The sequence below is a fragment of the Zonotrichia leucophrys genome, chromosome 7 (genome assembly GCF_028769735.1).
Source record: "Zonotrichia leucophrys gambelii isolate GWCS_2022_RI chromosome 7, RI_Zleu_2.0, whole genome shotgun sequence".
In the NCBI taxonomy this organism is placed as follows: domain Eukaryota; kingdom Metazoa; phylum Chordata; class Aves; order Passeriformes; family Passerellidae; genus Zonotrichia; species Zonotrichia leucophrys.
In genome coordinates, this window is record NC_088177.1 from 31,215,533 (window position 1) to 31,239,762 (window position 24,230).

At 46.9% G+C, this 24,230-nt stretch overlaps 1 protein-coding gene across 3 annotated transcripts in view; it reads left to right on the forward strand.

Moving 5' to 3' along the window:
• Nucleotides 1-23,460, forward strand: part of MARCHF4 (membrane associated ring-CH-type finger 4) — a 99,876-nt gene extending 76,416 nt beyond the window's left edge. For 2 of the 3 annotated variants that reach the window (XM_064717864.1, XM_064717865.1), the window contains exon 4: nucleotides 18,359-23,460. In XM_064717864.1, coding sequence (XP_064573934.1) covers nucleotides 18,359-18,720 — 362 coding nt within the window. In that variant the 3' untranslated portion in view covers nucleotides 18,721-23,460. The remainder of the gene's footprint in view (nucleotides 1-18,358) is intronic. The other variant, XR_010440947.1, reaches the window with a different exon arrangement.
• Nucleotides 23,461-24,230: the final 770 nt, after the last annotated feature.

Consider the following 24,230-nt stretch of genomic DNA (forward strand, 5'->3'; position numbering starts at 1 on the left):
GCCTGGAGAGCCAGCCCATACAGTCTGGCTTGGATTGAGTCCCACAGGTTTTCCTCCTCCTTGCTTTTATGGCCCGTTTTTCACTGTTCTCTCAGCTCATCTGGGCAGCCCCAGAGTGTTTCCTTGGCTGGGGTGGCAGAGGTACCGGCAAAAACACCAGAGAGAAGCAGATGTCTCTTCAGAGCAAGAAGTGGGTGGGGAGGTCTAGGGGAGGCTGGGGAGTGTCAGGCTTTAGAGAATAAAGCTAATCCTGGGATAGCTGATTTAGGGATTGCCCCACACCAGGCGTGGAAGGGTCTCTCCACACGCAGCTCCTTGGCTCTCCAGCCCAGTCTGCTCCTCATGATCAGTGGGAGAGGTGGTATAGCCCCAGTCTCTCTGCCTGGCAGGAGTGGCTTCCCCTTCTTTGGCCCACCTTGGAGCTGTAAGTCCAAACCAGGTCACGGGCCAGCCTGGGGTCCTTGTCAGGTTTCTGGTAAAGAGCAGCTCTTTGAGGATGCAGCTGCCTTGCTCACACTGCACAAGCCTGGAGAGCACAGCAGCTGCTGTCAGCCTGACCCCAGGAAAGTCTCCCTGGGACCAGTGCAAGTCTGCAGGATGGAGGGACATAGCTGCCAATACCTGCAGCAGCTCCTGAAACACTCTGGTGAGCACCAGCCACCTCAAAATGTGCCCCTGAGCAGTGTCCACCCAAGCACAGGCCACAAGATAATTTGTCAATTCAAGTGACCCTGACAGGAAGCAAAAAGGGAACCAGAGACCTCTTCATGTCTGGGTCCTGGCATCACTGTTAAGAAGTTAGAAGCCCCCTCAAACTCAGTGGGAAAAAGCAGTCTTCTTGACTTGGTGGATATGTGTATGTGTGGATAGAACCATTCCAGAGGGAAGAACAGCCCCCATTCCAGCCCGCAGGAGAAGCAGGACAGAGCAGCAGCTAGTGGAATTTGGGTGCAGAAGTAAAACAGACCCAGTGGCAGGGACAGAATTCTGGACTGCACACCCTGGTGTCCAGGTTCAAATGGCTCTTGGCCTCAGCAGCCTTCCAGCACAGGACGGGGCTGCCAAGACCAGTTCCTCCCACTGTTGCCACCACTGTGCTAGCAATGAGATGTGAGCTTGGCCTGTAGAGATCACCCTGCTTCTTCATGTGATGCTGGTGGAGCTACCACGTTTCCCCAGGAACAAAGTGTGTTAAAGAGAGATGGGCAGCACCCATATGTTGGCACAATAGGCACAACAGGCTATGTCCTCTTACTGGAATAATTGAAAGTGGAAAAAAAATTTCCCAGTGCATGTGTGGTGTGCACATGGGTTGCGTTGTTGGCAGGGGACAGAAGTGGAGAGCTCTGAGCTGGGCACACATCAGTAACATGATTAACTGGCTTTGATAAAGTTTTAAGAGCTGAGGGGAACTGATTAGCTCATCTGTTAATAGGAGGCAAATCTTACCACATAGCAGAGAACAAACCATGCCAACCTTGAACTGAAGGGGAACTGGGCAGACAGATCAGATTTTAGGTTCTTTTGTTTGTTTGTTTTTGTTATTTTTTCCTAAGGATTTGGCCTCTATTTCTCTTTTCCACCTTCTCTGAGGGAAAAATAAGTTTGTTTGCATCTTCACTGATGTCACCATAAAGCATAATGCCTTAAGCTGGGAGCTTACATCCCATTCCCAGGAACGTTTCAGAGTCGTGACTTGGGGCATCCCCTTGTCTCATGTTCTTCCCTGCACAGCTGGCAGTCCCGGGGTGCCAGGCATGCTGGCTTTCCCACAAACTCAAAAGGCAGTGGGAAGCATTACAGATGCAGTGAGTTAACATGTCTGTACGTGGGTTCTCTTGCCCAGAGCTGCTCCACTTGGGCTGTGTGCAGCACGTCTGCCCGTGCTGCCAGGCAGCCCACCCATGCTCATCAGGGACAGGGGATGTTCTGGAGCACGTGAGCTCTGTCTCCATTCCTGTAGAAAAGTTCATGTGTGATGCTGCCAGCCCTCTGCCCCTGCCACCCTGCAGTGTAAAACTGGATTGTGTAGTGCATTTTTGCTCTTTGAAATCCCAGCTGTTGGTGCTGCTGCTGCTGTTGCTGCCAGCTCAGCAGTGGAGAGAAAATAAGTTCTGAACCGTACTAGCTGAGAGTGTGTGTTCACTCTTCTCCCCTCCTCCTCCTCTTCTGCCCAGTTCAAACTTAGTGACAAATGAGATCTTCAGCAGTTGATGTGGTCATCTCTCTTTTCTGAGTGACTTCTGAGCTCTGCAGATTTCAGGGTGTGCACTAGCACTGGCCAAAAGGCTGCTCTGTCCCACCGAGGGGCAAGGCCAGGTCAGGCCAGGGGAAAGGACTCATCACAGGGAATTCTTTCCTATGAACACAAGCTCAGAGTGTTGGGGTTGTTCTGCCTGGAGAAGAGAAGGGTCTGGGGATACAGCTTTCCAGTACATCAAGGGGTCCACAAGAGAGCTGGAGAGGGACTTAGGGTAAGGGCATGTAGTGATGGAACACAGGTCATGGCTTCAATTTGAAAGAGAATAAGGTTAGATATTAGCAAGAAATATTTTACGGTGAGGGTGGTGAGGCACTGGAGCAGGTTGCCCAGAGAAGTTGTGGGTCCCCAGTCCCTGGAAATGTTCAAGACCACATTGGACAGGGGCTCTGAGCAATCTGGAGTAGTAGGAGGTGTCCCTGGCCAAGGCAGCTTGGAACAAGGTGATCTTTAAGGTCCCTTCCAACCCAACCCATTCCATGAACACTGCAACTGAGGTGAATTCCTCATTCACTATAAATTTGTGATGGATGCAGTCTCCCTAGAAGGCTTGCAGTGAGTTCCTCACTGTGGAACAGCTTTTCTCCCTCTCTTTATCCTTCTTCCAAACCTTACTGCCTCATGCAGGGCCTTTTGACAAATAGTCAAAGGCAGCTCTGGAGATTGAAAGTTCTGCTCCTGACTGCCAGCATGGCCCTAAGCCTCTTGTTATTCGTCCCTGGGTTTTAGTTCAACTTCTGCAAGTTTAGGATAAAACCTCTCATGGATAATTACAGTGGCAATGGATCTTGAAATACTTGGAGTCTTGTCTGTGCAATTCAGTGTCTCCTCCTCTGCAGTAGAGCCCTTTTCCTCTTTTGTTACCTAGCCTGTGGGTGGGTAGGAAAGATTTAGGAACTAAGAAATGCTCAGTCATGGGGAAAGGCCAGACATTAGGTGCACTCAGTTCTACCACACTTGGTTTTTCCAGCTAATGTAAGATGCTGTCTGTATATTTTTTTGTAACAGGCTGGGCAGCCTTAGCTAGCAGAATGTGATACCATAGGTCCTACAGTAATTGCATGAATTCCAGTTGTTTCTTCCTCCAGCTTGACCCCCAAGTTTTTCTTTCACTATCAGAGGAGCAGAGGTTTGAAAGACAAAGTACTTACTGAAGAGCAGGTGTGCTGAAATAGAGCTCCTCTGTAGCTCCTGCCAGTTTGCACTTCTGTTATAGCTGGATGTCTCACATCCATTGGGTAGCCAGTGATTCTTGTCCTGGAGGCAGGTTTATACACCCTGTCACTGGAGATGCTCAGCAGGACACTTCCTCTGGCACTCTGGAGTCTCAAAGCTGGAGAGTCACCAACTCTGCAGAGGTGTGAATAAAATCAGACAGGCAGCCAGCAACTGCCCAGCTGTTTTGTGTGATCTCCTCTCTACCTGGTCAGTAAGGGATTTAGGTAGCAATTTGCCAAGACAGAGATATCTGTGGCAATTTGCATGGGTAATCCCATGGCAGCACTGATCTTTTCCAGTGTGGAGTCAAAGGTGAGGGCATAAGTGCTTCCTTGCACATACTGCTCCCTCAGCACATTAACTGGTTGTTGTTATCCTCATTTGTTCTGAAATGGTCAGATCATCTCCAAGCTGAACTCTGAAAATATGTCTGTTTACTCAGAGACCATTGATCCATGGAACAAAATCCAGGGGTCTGGATTTGACCCTCAGTCACTAACCTTCAGTAATATACTAGTTTTCTTTGGACTTTTCTAGATCTAGCATGCCCCACAAAAACAGTTGGGAGGGACAGGAACCATTATCTGCCTCTTCACCCATGATGGAAACAAAAACCATAACCAAAGTAAAATCAGTGTGCTCCTCATGATCAGTGGGACAGGTGGTATGGCCCCAAGCACCAGAATCTCTGTCCTTCTGGGCAAGATGTGCAAGATGGGCTTTTAACACTGTTCTGCCCCTTGCTCTCAAACATCTAACAGGAGGGCAAGAAGCACTGAAAAGATTGCTTGGGATTTGTGGGAACCTCCAGTACTGGATTTTATTTAAGAACCTGTTAGAAAACATATGTCAAGAACAGGTTGCAGGGAGATGATCCCAGTTTGTGAAGGAGGAACAAATTAAATGCTTCTTGATGTCTAGCCAGCCTCGATGTCTTTGATTCTGATCTCTCTTTCATCTGTGCTATCTCTGGTCATGTCTGTAGGACAGATATGAGAGTTGGATTAAACTAGAAACTGGTGATGGTGCCATCATAGGTACAGCTCTGCTATGAAGTCATCTACAACACAGACATCTGAGATCAGGAACCAGGAAGGGAATGAGAAGTGAGATGGGGACTGTTCATTTGATTAACTGCTCTCCCCATGGTCCATGAGAGGTAAATCCAAGAGGTAAATCTCTCACGTAGCAAGATTAGCAAAAATGCAGTTATTGAAATGCACAGACAAATGGCATGAGCCTTCACAGGCCTCAGCTACTGAGCAGAGAGAGTAGCAGCTTAGAGCTGGCCTCGAAATCCTGAGAGATACCTGCCTGTTAATTAAATGACAGTCCTTGGAGAGGAAAGGAGGGGTTTGCCTCTCTCTCTGTCAAGGTGCAATTAGGGGAAGTCGACATTTGTAGAATAAGGTGTCATTTGGGGTCAGGAGGACAGGAAAGCATCTCCTGTTAAACAAGAAGGAACTCTGCCACCTAATGAGAGCATGTTTCAGAGTGGGCTCAGGCATCCCCAGATGGGCTCTGAGAGAGAAGCATGTCCCAGGAGGGCCATTAGCAGGCTGTGTGCACAGGGCTGTGGTGATAGGGTTTGTGTGTGCTGGCCTGCTTGGGATCACAGGGCTATGCCTGAGGCTGGCTTGCTGGGGGGTTATCCCCAGCAATGCAAAATTAATCTGGTCTGCCTCTCCTTGGATCACTGACGGATGGGCGCTTCTGCTTTGTCTGTGCCCAAGTCCCTTGGCTCACCCTGCCTTGGTGCTGACAGCAGTGCATTTCTCCAAGCACTAAATCCTCGTGCTTTTTAAAGTTTTTCCCACTCTTTCCCTGGCTGGCCCCTGATGGTATTTGCCTTCAAAACAGCACTGCACCTCAGCAGCACAAGATGGGCAGAGCAGGACCATTCATCCAGCCAACGAGTCTTGTTGGCACACCATGGCAATCCATTACAGATCAGGAAATGTCTGCCTGCTGTTTTTAATCCCAGCTGCCAGAAAGAATAATCAAAAGCACCCAGTATGTCTGACAGCATCTCAGCACAACCATAGGTAATAACATAAGAAATCAATAGCCAATTAAAACCGATCCACAGCATTTGATCTTTCATAGTGCAGTGGGAACAGTAATTAATGGAGCTTCCTTGAAACAGTGACAATTCAAGCTTCCTGCCAAGACTAATGGGGTTTTGTTCTAAATGAGCTTTGCTTTCCAGAGGAAATGCTGGGCTGAGGTAGCCTCAGGGTGTTATCTAGCCAGGTCACTTGGGCCTTCAGCATTCAAAGGATTTAGAAGTCAAAGTCACAACGAAATAAAACAAAACTGAGAAATGAAGTGTCTGCAGGGTCTTGGTCTTCATCTGTATCAGTCCCATTCTCAAAAGAAAAGCAGATGTTTTCATTCAGGTCCACACAGTCCCCCAAGGTACAAAGCTGGAAGAATTCCTATCGCAGTAGGCAATAATCAGTTTTGAGGAAGCACCAAACCCACATGTTGGCTGGATGACACCCTAAAGGCAGAGCACAAGGCAGAGAAGTTCAGCAAATGTCTTTGGAGGAGAGACCTGACAGCAGCCCACACAGCAAATGTGTGTGACTTTGGCATACCTGGAAGAGATCTGTGAGAATATACAGTGGTCTTCTGTGTCTTTCAGCTTGATGCACTGCTTGCCAGGTTCTTCATGCACTTCTTACCCAATTTGCATGTAAACTGGAGCTGTCAGGAGCTAATAGGAGTAGCCAGATCCAAGTCCTACCTTCAGAGCAGGCTGTTGGGATAAAGCTAGGCAGCAAAGTCACCTTTTCTTCACCATGAACTCTGGTTGGACACATTCAGCCACAGTGTGCGTGCTTTAACAACCACTGAGCACATCATTGATCTATCAGCTGTACAGAGGCTGTGTAGACAGAACAGCTCCCACAGGGCATGTTATGGAGCTCTCAATCCAGCTGGGCAGGGTCCCTCCTGGGGAGCAATCATTGTGGGCCCTGTAGCTGGGCCAGCATCAGGAGAAGCGACGCTGCAAAGCTGATCTGGCCACTGACTCCTTGGCTGTTATCCAGGAACCACGGATGCTCGGCGAAATCGAGACAAGCCACCCTTCTGCCCTGAAAGAAGGGACCTATTTTTATCCACTGTTGCATTGATTATTCCATAAGAGAGGACAGGGGCAGCTGGCATGTGTGCATTGTGTTCTCCCAGCAGTGGGCAGGGCTGCAGGGGCTCCGTGTGCCCACGGGACTCCAGCACAGCTCCAGCTGCCCTCCACAGAGCCAGAACATCACTGCTGAGCAAAGAGACACGGCTTTGGACCTGGCTCTGAACCCTCTCCCTCCTTGAAGGGAGGGAACTTGGCTTCCAGCACAAACTGAGCAGCACCTGGGCTTTCACATGTGTGTGTTCAGCTCCACACTCCTTCCCCACATCTATCTCCAGCAGGGTCCCACTGTTGCAGCAGGGCTGCAACAGTGAATAACCATATCGTGAATAACCATATGGTGCTCTCTGCTCCAGTGGATCAATGTGCTTGGCGTTTAATGAGGGCAACATAATTAGCTTTTTTTGAGGGGAAAAAAGAAATTCTTTCACCTTATGAACTGCATCTTGTGCTTTCAAGTGTGATACCTTACAATCAGAATGGCGCCTTACTGTCACTAAACTCCTTGACAGAATCATGTGCCTGGTGTCCCCAGTTAAGTTTCCATATGTGGGCAGAGGCAGGAGCACTCACCTGCCTGTCACAACCTCTACACTGTGGCAGGAAATTCCCTTGTAGGCAGCTGGTAGGATCTCCCATGCCAGCTGCACAAATTGTGCTGTCTAGTAAGGGATGAAAAAAGTCCTCAGTTCTGTGCCAGGCTGTGTTTTTCCAAATGCCTTCTGTCCCATCACTCCTCCTACTGCAGCCTGCATCCCCACAGACACATCACTCCTGGAGGTGGAAGCTGTGGCCCATGGCAGGCTGTTGTGGCTGTAGCAAGAGAATTCAACTCCATGGTCAAAGATGAGACCACAGTGGGGTCACCCCCCATGTACAGTAGATGAGTGTGTCCCCAGCTCAGTGGGGAGCCAGAAGCAGAGGTAAGAAGAGATTAATATGAAGACACATTAATCAAGCTCTGGGATCACCTTGTAGAGACTGATTGATGGCTACCTACTAGCACAGCCATCTTTCAATCCAGATGCAACAGGCTGTAATGAAGAATATTGCAAACAAGCCTATGGGCTAAGTTGCTAAAGTTAATTCTTCCTGAAAGTTACGCCCTGAAGGAGTGCTTTTCTTCCTGCACCAAAACCCATGAATCACAGCCACAGCCTGAGCCCCTGTGTCCCATGGCAGAGCTGGTTCCACAATATCCATACTATGCCAGGTGGGACAATTCACTCTGCTCAGCCACAGCCACACATAGAGCCTTTCTGTGTTCTCCAGGGCTCTCTAAACCTTTGCTGCAGGTTTAACCATGCTCAGCTCCATTCACTGCTGTCATACCTGTGAGCTCAGCACTGGCAGATCCCATAGGTGCAGGTAAACCCTTTCCTGCCCCTCAGCCTCTGTCAGCATTCACTCATCTGGATATTGCAGCCACAGAGGCCAAAAGCTTTGGTGGAAGACCCTTGTATGTGCAGAGAAGGAAGGATTGTGTTTTGCCTTCCTAGAGATTCTAGGTAGTAACAGATCAGAAATAACACACCCTTGTCCTTTTGGCTTCTACCACCTTTGTTAATATTGAACAGTGCCTCTGTGGGAGAGGAGGAGACCTTTGCAGGGGAGAAGGTGGGGTGAGACCTGTGGGGACATCATCAGGGAGCAGAGAGAGGCTGCAGCACCAAGGTGAAAGGCTTTGGGAGGTCTCACAGAAATCCTGTTGGTATTTTTTGTCATGGCTGCGAAGGACAAAGCAGCACAGGACAGGCTGCACCATGGCATATCCCAGGAACATGTTTATCCCAACAAAAGGCTGGCCAAATACCAGCATGAACACCTTCTGCCTGACATCCTTGGGATGCCTTCCTGCATGTTGGAGGGGAGAGATGCCCACGTCTCACTCCAGTGAGGCAGTAGAGGCAATCACGATGCACATGCCAATGTGTGACATCACAGGCATCTCAGGTCCCTTAGTTTAGCCCATGTCCCTACGTTACCCTGGGGGATGGCAAGGGTGATCTGTACTCACCTTTGTGTCTCTCCTAATTGGTTTGTATTTGTCTTAGTGAAAAAGCACTTAGGCGACTGGAATAGTCTGGAGGAATTGGGCTCAGACAGGACCTGCATCCCTTAGAAAATGAAAAAATTGTGAAACTATTCTCATTTTTCCTTACAGAATTTCATTTGCTAATAAAAGCAGAGAGGGAGGCATTAGTTCTACATTCAATAAGCAAATGTCATGTTTTGATCATTCTTGAACAAAGCATTTTGATTTAACATTTAGAGATGACTGCTCATGCTGAGTGTTTCAAATTCAGTGTCAGAATTTAGAATACAACATTTTTAAAAAATTCAATTCCAAATGAAACATTTTAACCTGTCTGCAAATACACGTGTGTTCTTCCATTCTGGGGAACAATGTGACTTTTTCAGGTCCCCAAGCAAATGTGAAGGCAGATTCCAAGCTCTGCACAGCACAGTGGTGTTGTCCTTTTAAAGGAGTGTCCCTGGGATGTCTGGGGATCAGCATGACTGCCCAGGCAGTGCTTTGGGCAGAGTGACATTAGCTGTGGCACAGGAAGGTTCAGGACCCAGACCTGGAATGGTTTCCATCCTGCAAACAGAATGAAGTGGAAGTCAGGTGCTTTTTCTCTTTTCACCATAAGTATTCAACTCCATGAGCTTCTGTAGGGAATGTCTGGAAATCTGAAGGTAGAAAAGACCCATAAAATCACCTAGAGACCAGTGCTCTATTCAACCTAGCTTGAAATGATTATTTACTCCCTTCTTTTAAAGACCTTGCAGTATCTGTCATGCACACAATGAATGTCTTTCACCTCTTGAACAAAGCCTTTTCAAGATGTGGGGTGTTGCTGTTATATCCATTTTAAATTCAGAGGAAAAAAAAGCTTCCAAGAGGATCTACCCAGTCCTAGCTACAAAGCAAGGAGGGGAAACTTTAAGAGAGCAAGAGGGTTTATGTATACTGCCTCCAAGCCCTGTCCCTCCTGTTCTGGCACAGTTATGGATAGACACACAAGTGGGGAATGGTGCTGGAGAGGCATGATTCAGAAGCAAGGGGGTGTTCTCTTGGTGGAGCTCCCATCTCTATTTATTTAGTTGATTTTTCCAAGAACAGTCTCATTTATTACTGCCTGCATAACTGCAGACTTCCCTTTAATCCTCTGCTTTATAATGCCCTGTACAGGAGTACAAGGGCCCTTCAGGGCACAACATCCATTTTGCTCTAGCTGTCCACAGCCAGCTGAGTTTATGGGAGTACTTCAGTTTATGCTTTTATCTACTGCCTGAGCAAGAATTTCTTTGGGTTTCATTTTACCTATTTTCAGTTATTTCTTGTTTTGCTTTAGGGTGGTTTTTATCACTGTTTTGAGTCAAGGGGTAAAAAAGTACTGGTCTGGGCAGTGCAGGAGGAGGAAGTTGTGGTTGGTAGTTTTTATGTTCACAGCTGGAAGTATTGTGGCATCTCCAGGGCCATGGTGTTGCTGTGTGCAGCTCCAGGGGTCAGCCCAGCTCCTCTGTCACATCTCTGCTGGACATATTTTCCCGTTGCACACAAACCGTGTGGGAGTGCTGAACAAAATAAAATTTCATTTCCATTGGGCAGCTCTTCTCAGCTCCTTAATTTAGGCAGTGTTTCCTCATGTTGGGTCTCACCAGCTCAGCCCTACAGGGCCCTGCCATGTGTTGTGGGGAACATGGCTGAGTAGGCTGCCCTGGGATGGAGGCAGCACCTCACAGAGAAGATGCATTACTTTGCAGCCATAAAAGCTCCCCAAATGCTCCTGCAAAACCCTGTCCCCAGCTCCCATGAGCTCCACAAGCCCCATGACAGCAGTCCTACCTGTCAGCTCAATTCATCCTGCTGGATGAAGCCTTCCTCCTCCCACAGCTACAAATGCCATGTCTGTGGGGTGGACAGCTCCCGCTTCCAGGAGGAACCTGTGGCATCCTGTGTTCGCAGGAATCACTGCTGCATGCTTGGGTCACATGAACTCAGGACAAGCTGGAGTGTCACAGCCTGGAGATTGTTTCTTGCCATGTAGCTCAGCCTCATCCTGCAAAATCTCAGTGATTCCTGGGGGAGGGACGCTGCCAGCTGCCACACCAGGCACTCCCAGCAGTAATGGAAGAGCTGCCTCCTGTCCCCAGCTCCCCACGCTGTGCCCCAGGAGCACCCAGCTGGTGGAGCAGCAGCTGTGGGGACTCCCTGAGGTGCCAGCACGCTGGATCCATGTCCCACCTGGCAGGGCTGACTCTGGGCTGGGTGTTACCGGCTGCTGAGAGCTTGGGGCACAGCATGATGACCTGCCCAGGTGGATCTGCTGCTCCCCTGGCTCTGCCCGATGGGGTGGAGGAAGCAGGGAAGGAGAAGGGCTCTCACTGCACTTGGGGGTGGTCCTGGCCCACCAGGGGCTGAGGAAGCCCTGAGGCACAGCTGCCTTTGAACGGGGAGAAATGAGCTGTAATAAACACAAGGTTTTCTGGTTATTCAGCACTTGAAGGTTGTGGGCCCCCCCACAACCTTCTTGTTTTTGCTGTAGTGACCCAAAATGGAAGAGTCCAAACCTCCATAAAAGACTGGGAGCAGCTCCTCTGTGCACACTGGTGGGAGCCCTTTCCTGGCTGTGGAGGTACCAATCTCTGAGGAGCTCAATTTCAGTTTTGCTGGAGTCATGGCCCTGTGGCCAGGAGATCCAAGCATGGCATGCCAGTACTGGGAAAGCGCTGTGACAGTGAAACCTCACTACCATTAATGCACTTTGCAGAAGGAATGTTTTGTCTTCCCCAGGTCCATGGGATCCATGATGGCCATGGCATCCAGTGATAACAGCACTCAAGGGAGTCCAGCCATGCAGACATCCCAGTCCTGCTGAGCCACAACAGTACATAATCAGTTCTTTAAACATTAAAAAAATGTGCATTGAGAATGATTGATAAGAAAGTCCCTGATTATAATCAGCTAATTATTTTTCCATATGTTAAGCATTCACTTGAGCTCCAATCATTATGAATACATTTTCAATTTATACTTTATCTCATTCAATGCTGGCAATTGCTAAGTTTGCACACCCTCCTAGTTCAGTTCCAGCATAATTCAGAGCAGACCTTTGCTAAAAGTCTTGTGGACTAGAGAAATCCTGATCACTGGTCCAGTGTCTTGCAGCTTCCAGAAATTTCTAAAAGACAGCACCACATGTTCCAGGCTAACCAGTAGGAACTAATCCTGTATGCAGGGAAGACTGTTCAGCTCTAGGGACAAAAATTAAATTTTGGAGAGTGGAGATGATAGTTATGAAGGAATCTATACTTCCTATTCGATTTCCCCAGAAAGCAAAGACTCCCTGAAAATTTGAATGTATCAGTAGTTTGTATGGGAAGCAGCTGTTTAATGAAAGCATTCCAGAGCTGAAGAAAAGTAAGATGTGAGGATAATGGACTCCAGAAAAGCAGCAGCAGCAGCCCCAGGGGAGCAGAGCAGCCAGTGTCTCTTGGGAAGAGAATTTGAAGGATAAAAGAGCTGTGAACAGCTCACAGCTGCCAAAAGGGATGATACTAAAGGCACAGCAGCAAACTGTGCCTGTGCAGGGGGAAGCTCAGAAGCGTGGGAAGAGAGCACAGAGGCTGCACCAGGAACTCTTTGAGGACCCAAAATCAGAAGCTGCAATCACCCAAAAGGCAGAGAGAATAACCTTCAACTAATGAAAAGTCTCTAGAAATCACACAGGCATGGGGAGCTGTCAGAGTTGAGCCCCAAGATGACCATCCAGAGATTCAAAAGGCAAAAATAACTGGGTCCATAAGCATAAGTGAATAAGAACAAGGCAAGTCTAAGAGCTCAAATAGTATTTGATAACAAAGAGACAAATAGTTAAATGTTGCCTTTGTTTCAGTCCTCAAAACTTAACTAAAATAATTTTAATGAGGAGAAAGGAGCCCAGGGCAGAATCAGAAAAGAAGAGCCTCAAAAATATTCAAATGAGTTAGCTTTGTCCTTGTCAGCATGTCCTAATGAACTTCAGAGGCAGCTGCAGGAGCAGTGGCTGACCCATGAGCATTTCATCATCAGGAACTTGAGGAGGATGCAGGAGGTGCCAGGCAGCTGGGGAAATGCAAGCAGAGTACCTAACTTTAAACATAATCTCTATCAGATAATGAAGGTAGGCACTGAGGAAATGAAGGGCAAATCAGCTTAACTGATTCATAGAAAGATACTGAATCTTTTTTAGCCAACCAATTGGTGAGCACAGGAATATAACCAGATGTAATTTGGAAGGGTAATTGCAAAGTGGCTAAGGAGGAAGCTGTTAGTTTAATATGCTGTGGCTTGGGCAATGCTCTTGGTGCTTTGCCTTTGGACTCTCCTCCCAGAGAAACATGTTCTAGATTAAATTACTATAATGCAGGTGTACAGCCAATGGAGAAACTGCTTTCTCAGTAGTTATCAGTGGTGTGCTGTAAACTGGAAACACATTTCAAGTAGAGAGTCTTTTGGACTCTGCTCTCTTCAATATTTTTATTAATGACTTAGATAATTAAATAGGATCTGCTGTTATAAAATACACAGATGACACCAGGCTTGGAAAGGCTGCAAGCACTTTGGAGGATCAGATCAGCATTTGAAATTTGAAATTATCTTGGCAAATTGGAGGAATCAACAAGATGTAATTGAATAAAGAAGTGCAAAGCATTACCCTTAGGAATGAGAAATCAGAATCCCAAACACAAGCTGGACCAGTCACACTGCTGAAGACAGTGACAGACCAGTTTATTTCAGCAGGGAATCAAAAGGCAGGTGGGGAGTTACAGTGCTGATTCTGCGCCTCTCTGCTCTGGGACTGCACCCTGCTGGGGAGTTCACCTGCAGAAAAAAGGGAAATGAAATGAAAATATTCTGGAGATGATGAGCAGGATTGAGGAGAAGAAGGACATTACCTCATTCCCAGCCTGGTCAGCTCCGGGGTTCACAACTCTCCTCCAAATCCGCCCAAGTACAGAGTCAAATTGATGCCATGACATTGTTTTCAAATACAAAACTACTTCTCCCTGTTCCTTGGTTCACCTTCTTCCCCATTTCCTGAAGAGCACAGGTTCACCCTCTTCCCCATTTCCTGAAGAGCACAGGTTCACCCTCTTCCCCATTTCCTCTGCAGCCTTGAGTATCAGCCACAGGAGCACCTAAGAATGCCAGGCTGTTCAGAGAATTTGTCATATTCAGCTGGAACCGACCTGGGCACAATGGTGAGGGATGCCAGATACCATGTACCCCTTCCCAAGCCTGTATTTCTTTTCCTGATTGATCATCAGCCACTTTCCTGTTCTTAGGTCAAGATAAAAGGTGACTAAGGATGGAGCAAATAAAATAAGATTAAGGCAAAAAGATTAGTGAGGGCTGAGCTGGTGGAGCTTTGGAAACAAAAGTGCCGAAATTTGAGATTGTCACAAAAGATTAAAGAATTCACAGAAAGGGAGGGAAGGGTTTGTGTATGCAATGATGTCAATAGAGAGAAAGCCTTGCAAATAAAGTGTTATCTCCCAGAAAGCTTGGTTTACCTTGGCCTGAGTCACAGCTGCTGTGGAGGCAAACATTAAGCTTTGATCACAGCTGCCATAATCTTCCCCTGACACCCAATAATGAAAGCAACAGAAACAGGCTGAAGCATGGCAGCTGTCTGGCTGAGATGAAATTGCATTTGAAAAGGAAAACAAAAAGGCAAAGTCCTGCTGAAGGTGGAAACAAGAGGTAACAGGACAGGGCCTTTTTGAGAAGGCAACTGGCTGGAATGGACTGTGATTTTATTCTCATGTAGATAATATCAGTGTCAGTGCAGGGGTGATGAGCCACCCACTGTCAGCAGAAACCCTGTTTTGGTGGTTTTCCTTACTGGCAAACAGATGAAACAGTTCCTGCCCTAAAACTTTACCTGTTTCTTTCAAGAAAATGAATAGCAAGTGTTGGAATAAGAGGAAGGGTAACTAGAGGCTGAAAATTCTGGGGAAAACACTTAGTGGCAGAGGCTGACCACATTCAGGAATTCACTGAATGTTGTTTCTGGGAGACTGCTGCTCCAAAGTTACTTTAAATTGGAGGCTCACAACCCCCTGGGTTAATCTCAGTCTCACAGGATGGTGGTACAGCAGCTGTGATGGTACTGCTCCCCATCCAGAGACACAAACACAATTCCCTTGTTACTCTGCCACTGTTCTCCCAGCAGCTCTTCTGGCCCTTGGGCTGAGGACCTTTCTCTTGATGAGTTTTCTTACAAGCCCACCTATGCAATGCATCTCTGTCTCTATTCCCGAGATTCCAGCTTTCAACAACTTTCAGATCAAGGAATTTCATCTAATGCTGGTCCAGCAAGGTCTCTACATGAGAAAATGGGAATGAGAGCAACACATAATGAGTGCCCACATTCCATGGGAGTTTCACTTCACCAACACTACAAACTTGGGATTTCATGGAGCAACGAGGCAACGATCTAGACTAAAAAGTGTACAGGTCACAGAAATATTCCTTCTGAAGAGGATGGTTTTCACAGAGGATCCACTGAGAACAGATTTTCTGAATCAGAAGAGGGCAAGATAAAATGGGGAGAAGTAGAAAAGGACCAGGACACTCCCAGAATCCATCTGAAACTCTGATATAGACATTTCTGTGTTGAGGACTGCACAAAGAGAGAAGATCACACCAGCCTGCAATCTTACACACTCAGAGGATTTGGCGTATGGAATAACTGCTTCTAAGTGGACACCTCCAGTTGAATACAGTCCTTCCTAAAGGACTTCCCACTGAATTCTGGCCTTTAAACTGAACATTTCACCTCAGTCAACAAGAATGATTCTTGAGGGGAGGGATGTTCTTGGTAAGGGATGCACAGAGCTGAATGTAAGAATTCCAATCCTAATTTATCTGAGGCAGACAAGATTTGTTTCAATGAGAGCATTAAGCATCCTGCAGCTTGATATTAACTGATGGACTCTTGCTTACCCTTGGCACTTCCTCTTGTGAATGAATCACTGTTACTTCCGCTTCCATGCCCACCCCTCCACTTGGTTCCTTCTTAATTTTACAGCTTCCTGAGCTTGACACTGGGAAATCGATAAGTAATTTAGAGCCCAGTAAATACAGATGAAAAGAGGTTATTTTGTACTTTTATAAATATTTGGAAACCAAAACTATCTAAGAAAACAGCTGCTCAATTGACTCAGCAACCCATCCATCAGCATCACACAGTTAATTGCATAAGATCATAAACATTTATAATTAGAAGGCAAACAAACAAGAATTTTATAAACAGCCCTCTTGAATCAGGCTGCGCATTAAATATTTGTGATAAGGTAATTAAGAATAGATTTACAATCGTGGTTCGGTGTTTAATACTTTATAGAATGGATTTGATTCTATGGAGAATGTTCTACAGCCAAAGAGAAAACATTTGATTTTGGCTCTTTTATCCCAGGCTTAAAGTGGTCTCTGAGAAACACTGATCAGAGTGGAATTTCATTCATTACTGATCAGACAGCTCATTTAAATGTATGTCTAATGTCCCTTGTCATGGGCTGATCCACTTCAGGCATGCTTCAAAGCTCTGTCTCCTTGGCTGGATCTGCAGGCTTTCCCTAAGTCCTGCTTTTTATGGTTGATGCTTTGATCAGACCACGTCAGAATCCTCAGCCATGTTTCAAAGCAGGAAGGGAAACCCACATTTGCTATTATGACATCACTGGGTTTGGTTATAAAAAGCCAGCAGCACTGCAGGGTTACAGCTGTGCAATCTCAGTGGCCTGTGGGAACCAGAGGGTAGAGCTCTCTCATACTGTGGTGCCCTGCACCATTCCCTGTCCCAAAATAGTCAGATCTCCATACAAGCTATCCAATGGAGTTAATTCTACAGCCAGTGAGCAGGCTCAGCATCCCATTTCAATGAATGCAAGTTCATTCCCTGAAGCTAATCTGGGATCAAGTCAGCAGGGCTCCTAGTTATGCTTAGAACCAGGGAGGCTGGAAACTCAGTCTGTACTGAAGCAAGGATTTAAACTCTTTAACATCAAATGCTGATCCTAAGAAACCACGTGCCTGCATCCTCTCAGTGGGTAATGGGGAGATTAGCCTTAAGGGTAAAATGACCTTCAGGTGTTTTGGGGTCTGATGTGGCACAGGTTGTCTCCAGTAATAATCTGTCATCAGAAGCTGGAAGTGTCTGGAAAAAGTAGGTGGTGGGTAAAGCTGTAGGATTTGATTAATCAATGATAGCTGTAAACCACTTTATTCTGGGGTGCCCATCATCTCTCTACATGTTGTTGGTCAATTCAGCCCATTTGTTTAGGCATGGGTTTGATTCTTGTGAATCTTGTTCTTGTATTTTTATGATTGCAACAGGAAGGCAAGAGAGCTACTTTTATTAGAAGGGTTTTTGATAATCTTGATCGTGACCCAGAATGGTGAAGCCAACTCACCATTCTGAGTTGGCTTCACCATTCTAACTGAGTGCTAACTCACCCAGTCCTGCCTGCTGGTCTGGCTTCAGTTACATGGGACACAAAGGCACTTTCCTAAGAGACAGATGGCTGCAAAGCAGGGACACTCAGGCTCCCCTCATTCCACATAAATCCCATTGTCTAGCAAGGCTTGTGAGGTATATTACAGTGTGCCAGCTAAGCCAGTCTACAGAAGATGTTGCAGCTTCCTTCAGCCTCGGGGGAGAAGACTTGTGTGGCAGCCACTGCTAGACCTAGTGCTTCCACAGGGTCTAGCCAGGGTCTGGCAACTTCAGTAATAGTAGCAGAGCTTAATACTCAAGTAGTGTTATCATCCAAGCAGCTAAAATAATTTAATTCCTTAGTCCTTATGTAAGGGTGGGGAGGATGATGGAGACAGCTGGGAATTGAGCTAACTGCTGGGCTGCTGAGGGGCCTGAGCTGCTCCTTCTCTTAGGAACACAGAGACCATTAGCAGTGCTGTGTCCTACAGCCCAGAGCCATCTCCAGACATCAGCCCTGTGCCTGCAGGTGGGCAGCAGGACACAGGCACTGCCTGCATGCTCTGCACACACTGGGAGCTCCTCTGCCCTTTCTCTCAAGCGTGCTGAGCTCTCCCTTGGGAGGAGGCAACGATGCTGGATGAGGTACCTGCTCTGCAGATGAGCAAAACTTTACCTTGGATAACAAACCACTTATGGGTACAGACAGAACCTCTTTTTCTGCTCAGTTGCTGCCTCTGGCCTCCACATGTGTGTCTGCTCTGCTGCTGTGTGTGGGGAGAGACATGGGCTGTGCACACACACGGCGCTGGTGCAGCAGCCGTCAGTGACACGTCAGCTGCAGCTACACCCCCTCCAAACACACGCCTGAGCCCAGTGAATCATGCCTATGCAGCATGCAAAATTAGCCCAGTGAGAGATAAACCTTGGGCATTTGTTGGTAAACAGATACTCTTTTGCTGTAAGAGCATAACTCACTGCGCTCCATTTACGATCCGTTTGTCGATGGCTGAGATAAACCCGTAATTCCTTTAATTCAGGGGAAAAAGGGATCCAGCAGAGGATGAGCACCAGTGCTCTGCCTGTCGGTAATTAAAATACAGGATTTATCATTCAGAAAGCACTGGTTGGAGAGCTAACCTTAGCCAGCTAACTGGGGAAAAATGCTGGGGAAGGTTTATGGTTGTTTCTAAAGTTTTGTTTGTGTTTTATGTCTATTTCTTTCCCCCTTCCCTCCAGGTCTAATAATACACGAAGGGCCCTCGGTTTACCGGATTTTTAAACGGTGGCAGGCGGTCAATCAGCAGTGGAAAGTGCTGAACTATGACAAAACAAAGGACATGGAGGAGCAAAAAACAGGGACCAGGACAAATCAGCGCCCCTCCTCCCAAACCACCCACTCGTCCTCCACTGGTGGTACAGCCACTAACTCCGCTCCAGCCGACAGCGGGGCACGGGCTGCCGGCCATGCCACAGGCACCCTCTCTGACCACCACTGTGCTTATACCATCCTGCATATACTCAGCCACCTGAGGCCTCACGAACAGAGGAGTCAGTCTAGTAGTAACAGAGAGCTCGTCATGAGGGTCACGACGGTCTGAGCAGAGGAATTCAGGAGGCCTTAACACGAAGCGGAGGAGACAAAGAACTCATAAAGCAGAGGAGCATGGTGTGCCTTTTTCTTTCTCTTTCCTTTTCTTTTTTCTTTTTTTTCTTCTCTTCTTTTCTTTTTTCAGTAACTGCACAAGATATAAGAGGCGGCACCTGGCCAGCTAAGGAAAAAAGCAGGTGGAGGGAGAGCTGCACACTCATGCTAAAGAGGTTAATGTTTTCCAGCCTGTTTAAAAAAAAAAAAAAAAGAAAAAAAAAAGAAAAAAATAACAACACAAATCACAAAAAAACCAACAAAACAAGTGCAATACAGACTACAAACTGAGTAGGCAGAGTTCTGGGGAAGCAGAGGAACAGACGGTTGAGCATGTCTTACAAATCCTATTACCTGGAATAGGTAACGCTCTGTGCACAGCCCCCGTACACGCACGCACGCGCACACAAACACACACGTAGTGTGAGATTTATAAAAACATGGAAGGGAATGAAATATTTGGAGTGGTTTTATTTTCCAGACTCCAATTAACCAGGGCTATGAGTTGTTTTGTTTCATGAGTCACTGAAGCCTTGTTTGATTTACTGTGGGGTACCTGAAGTGAAATGGCTGGGGATTTTTCAGTATTGATTTACAGAAGACATATTGAATCATCTCACTAAGAAAATCTTAACAAAATCCAGGCATACCCAAATTTCACCAAGAAGCCTGTTTTTTTCATAATGTTCCTGACAAGGGGTTTGTGAGGGTAGAACTGGGAGGGGGGAGGGTGCTCCATAACCTTTATTTGACGTATAGGCATTTTTGGCAAATTTTGTACAAACGTTCCGCAGGTGTTTCAAGCACAAGTACTGGTGTGATTCATGCCTTCATAACCCCAAATGCAGCATCCAGACCTTACCACCCACACACATCATTTTCCATGCAGACATTCCAGGTTAATTTCCTTCCATTTTACTCTAATCACAAGAAGCTGACCCATCTTTGGTGGGTTTCTGCTCCCTTGCTGATTCAGACACTCATACATTGGAGATGTACCTTTTTTTTTTTTGGTGTCTGTATCTCTGCTGCTCAATTTGCAACAGTCTCACTCAGTCTTGTAGGCTGATCCTTTCACATCCAGTCTGTTAGTTTATTACAGAGTCTATTCCATTCAATCATCCAAAAGAGAGAGTTAGTCTGAAGAGGGAGCACAGTTGCTGACTGACTGTGTAGCACTTCTAATAAGTCTCCTTCTCTGGGATATATCCTCGAAGGTATCGGTTGCTCTTCAGGAACATTCTCTTTCAATGCACAATGGCTGAATCATTTGTGGATATTAAAGGGACACTGTCAAGTACTTTTTAAATAGTTTTTAGGGTTTGGGCTTTTTTTACTCTCCATTGTTTGTAATATTCTCTTACAAGCTTGAAAATAAAATTTCTTTCCCTACCGATTTTGTCCTTTTCCATTTGGGCATGTATGGTTCTCTCCACTCACCCCATTCCTTTCACTATCCCTGTCCTTCTCCTCCCCACCTTTCTTCTGTGACAGGAGGAAATCCATATTTCTGATTTCTTGCTGACTGTCTTCATTCTATGGAGGGTATGTCCCAACTCTATGGGGTTGAGTTATTTTGCAGCTGCTACAGAGGAAGCATAAGAGCAAGAACCCTAGAAATACAGAGATTAGCTGGGATTTTCAGGAGCAGAAGCTCAGCTATCACAAAACAATGACCTCATAGTGTTCAAGCCTGAACCCAGCTCCCTCCAAAATCAAGATAAAGTCTTCAGCCAAACTGCACCCATTTAGCAGCAGTGCCAAGCAACATTGCACGATGGCTGAAAGCAGCTGCCCTCCATCATCGTACCAGCACCTCTCACACGTTCTGTGAGACAGGGCAAACGGGCTGCCACAGGTTAGGTGTTTCTGGACTGGAGAAGGTGTCAAACTTCAGCCTCTGTGTTTGAGCATGGCAGCCATCCTGCAGCGTTGGGGATGGAGGTGAGCAGCTTAAGGCAAGGTCGTATTTTTCACCTTGATTACTTGACAGTGTCCCTTTAAATATCAGAATGCAACAGAACAGGTACTTACTTCTCTGGCAGAGAATGTGGGAGGTGGAACAGCGTCCGAGAAAGCCAGCTTACTGAGGACCAGTGTGAAACAGCATGGTTTCTGAGGCCACTGTACCTTTGTCTGACCAGATTTACTATCTACCAAAGAGTGCTTTTGGCAGAGGGGAGAAGAGAGATGGTGGTGGGCAGAGGGAGAGGGAAGGTGCAGCTCCAGTCATCTCTGAAAGTAGCTATCCCCCAGAAGGAAGGTGTTGCAATGAATGATCTCTGCAAGAACTGCATCAGTAGAGAGAAACCTGGCCAAAGCAAGCAAACACAGCAGCCTCTCACTCCTTTGCCTGTTCTGGAAGCTGTCCACATTCCGAGGGATGAATAATAATAGTGTTTTTGGGAAGGGGAAAGTATACACAGATGAAGGGACAGCTGTCACCCATGATGTCGTTTCCCTCCCTGCCCTCCACTCATTTAACATGGAGAAGTCAAATTCCTTTAATTTGGCTAACAGATAAAATGTTACGAGGTCAGAAGCACAACTTGCTGTGAAAGAGTGGTGTACTCTGAGCACACAGGACTCTGCATACTCTCACTCCAGCTCTGCCACTGACTCTGTAGCCTTGGGCTGTTTGGCTCAGTCCCCCCTCCACGCCAAGGGGGAATAACAATACGTACCTACCTCACAGGGGTGTTGTGAGAATCCACGTTGGTAAAGCCTGTTGAAGCGCTGAGTCTACCGCCGGTAGTGCCGAGGTGTGTGGTGGGGGTGAGCAGCGCTGCCCTTTTGCTGGTTACAGTGGGATCACAGCGGGAGCCCATCGGCCTTCTCCTCCCTGGAGACCTCCTCGCGCGGACGCGGAGGCTGTCGCCCGAGTGCCCTCTCCTCCATTGCATGACATTTTAAGCGGCTGTGAGGTGCAGGATAGTGACAGACATGAAGTCCTACTTGACCAGGGATTTGCTACAACGTTTTCTATATCTGTGGGGTTTGTTGGTTTGTTTTTTCCATATATTGTGCTTAGAAATAAACTTTCCACTTAGGGCTGGCGGTTTGGGGTCTATTCTGTTGCATGGCAATGTATACAAGTCTTATTGTCTGTCTTACTGTGCAAATGATCCCGCAGCCCAGTTTCAGAGATGGGCATGGTCTGAGCCTTTTCACAGCGGCGTAAGACTCAAAAGCCTGTCTAGACTGTTTAATATTTAAACAACACTATGAACTTGTCAATTGTATGTGTTCTGTGCAATACGAAGCATGTCATTAGCTGGCTTGATGGGCAGAGGGGCTAAAGGAAGGTCAAAACTTGTTCAAAGAGCTTCATACACGTGCCAGCATGGGAGCCAAAGGGCTGCCACCAGCAAAGCAAACTTGGGGGAAGCCATTGGAAACTATTTTCAGAACAGTTTACTCCAGAACAAGGTACTTCTGAGTTTACGAACTTCTAGGCTGCCAGCCTGCGAGAACAAGTGCAAATTTAGTGTGGGGGTTGGGGTTTTGAATTCCCTTTTTCTTTCCTCCTCCAAGTTTTGATGGCAGAAATACTGAGGATCTCTTCCTTCCATGGCACAGTTCTCTCATCTCCCACAATCTCCTTGTGCCGTCCCCTTTGTGCTACTATGCAGGACTTTCAAAGGTGCAAATGGAGACAGTACGCTCCTGAGACATGAAAAACAAGTTGTGTATTGGGTGATTCTAGCAGATAGATGAGATGGGGCAGAGCTATGCTACAGAGGCATCTCTTCTTCCCTATGTCTTTCTTCTAGTCTTGTCTGCTGGGTCCCTGAAGAGACGTTCCCTGTACTTTGTTACAAAGCTGTCAGATCACCTTCCACTGACAAACAAAGCTTGCAGGGTTTGGCAGCTGTTTCTCCCAATGGAGAAAATTCTGGGTCCTATCACTGTGTAGACCCCTCAGTTCTTGGGCTTTGTGGTCCTCCAGCATTGTTTGGGGGTGGTCAGTGTGGAGGACTGTGTTCAGCCATCATCAGAAATCGTGCGTGTATGGTCCTGCTCAATCTTGTGATTTCTGCCAGTTCCCCTGATTTTCTGTCAGCTTTGACAGGTCTTTCTGGTAATGCTTTTCTGGTTATGCTCTTCAGAGGTGTTTTGCTCTGTGTCAGTTGCCAATGCTGTTCTTGCCTACTGAAACATCAGTGCTGGCCTCCAGCTTCCACAGCTCTTCCATTCTTGCCATGCTGTCTCTTGGTAAATGCTCACTGCCAAGTTCAAACCCTCCTCCTCTGTGCCTGCAAGGGGTCAAGCACATGCACTAACCCAAGGGTCACCAGAGAACACAGGGAATGTTAAGAATCTGTATCAGTAAGTCAAACTCTATAACCATCAGTCTTTGATACATATATTTACCTTGCCAATCTCAGTGCCTGCTGTTAATTGGCTGCTACAAAAAAAAACGACAAATGCTGGCAAAACCCATATACCCAGCTAACACTTGATTTCCAATTTAAAATGAAAAAAACTGTGGGCTGTTTTTGAGAAAAATCTGGTGTGTTCCCTGTTGTGGTTTCCCAAGCAAGGTGGTGAAGGATGGTGCCCATCCTTCCCATGATGGGATGGGCAACCCAAGGAAAGAGAAAGTCAGCAGCTTAGATTTGAGTCAAGAGAAGTGTTGGCTGTCCTGTTTTCACTCAGGGAGACAGGAGAATACTATTTACACCTACCAGATCCTTGGCTCTTCTCAAAGCCCTTGATGTGGCAGCAGTAACTCTAGAGCCAATGGCTGCAGCTGGAGGACCATTCTGAAGAATTCCAGTTCTGAAGACCATCCTCTATCCACTTGTAGTGGTCAGTCAGTCAGTCAAGTATCCTCTCTTTATTTTCCTTAAGAGAAAAAGATTATTTGACTAAGCAAAGCACTAATGCTCTTCAGTGTAGGATGAGGCTGCACCATTAGCACTCCCAACCTGTGGTACATCCACCAGGATTCCTGCCCATCTTCTTGTGAGGATGCATGGTCAGAAGAGCTGCTCCTTTCCCCTTTCTCTTTTATGTTGGTCAAGCACTTGGAGGAAAGCAGTCAGCAGTGCAATTGCCGTAGGGACTGCTGGCTGAGTACCCTGATCTCCCCTCCAGCATCATCTCCCCTGTGACTGCTCCTTCTCATTCCTGAGGCAACAGATGCCTCATCCCCTCTGCCATCCTTAGACTCTGGCCCTGAAGATCTCATGAGCAGACACAGAACTACATCCTTCACATTTCCAGACAGGCAAATTCACTCCACTGATGAACAATGACATTCAAATCCTGAGAGGACAAGCAAGTGTAGGAGCCTATTGCATTGACCTTCACCATTTCTTACATGCTGAAGGAAATAGGGTGAAAACACCAATTGGTTTCCTCCATTTTGCAGCAATGGACCAGTGGCTCTAGGAATATTTCCCTCAATAATGCAAGTCTGACATGCAGCAGTTACTGCAGGCTGTCTTTGATCTCACATCT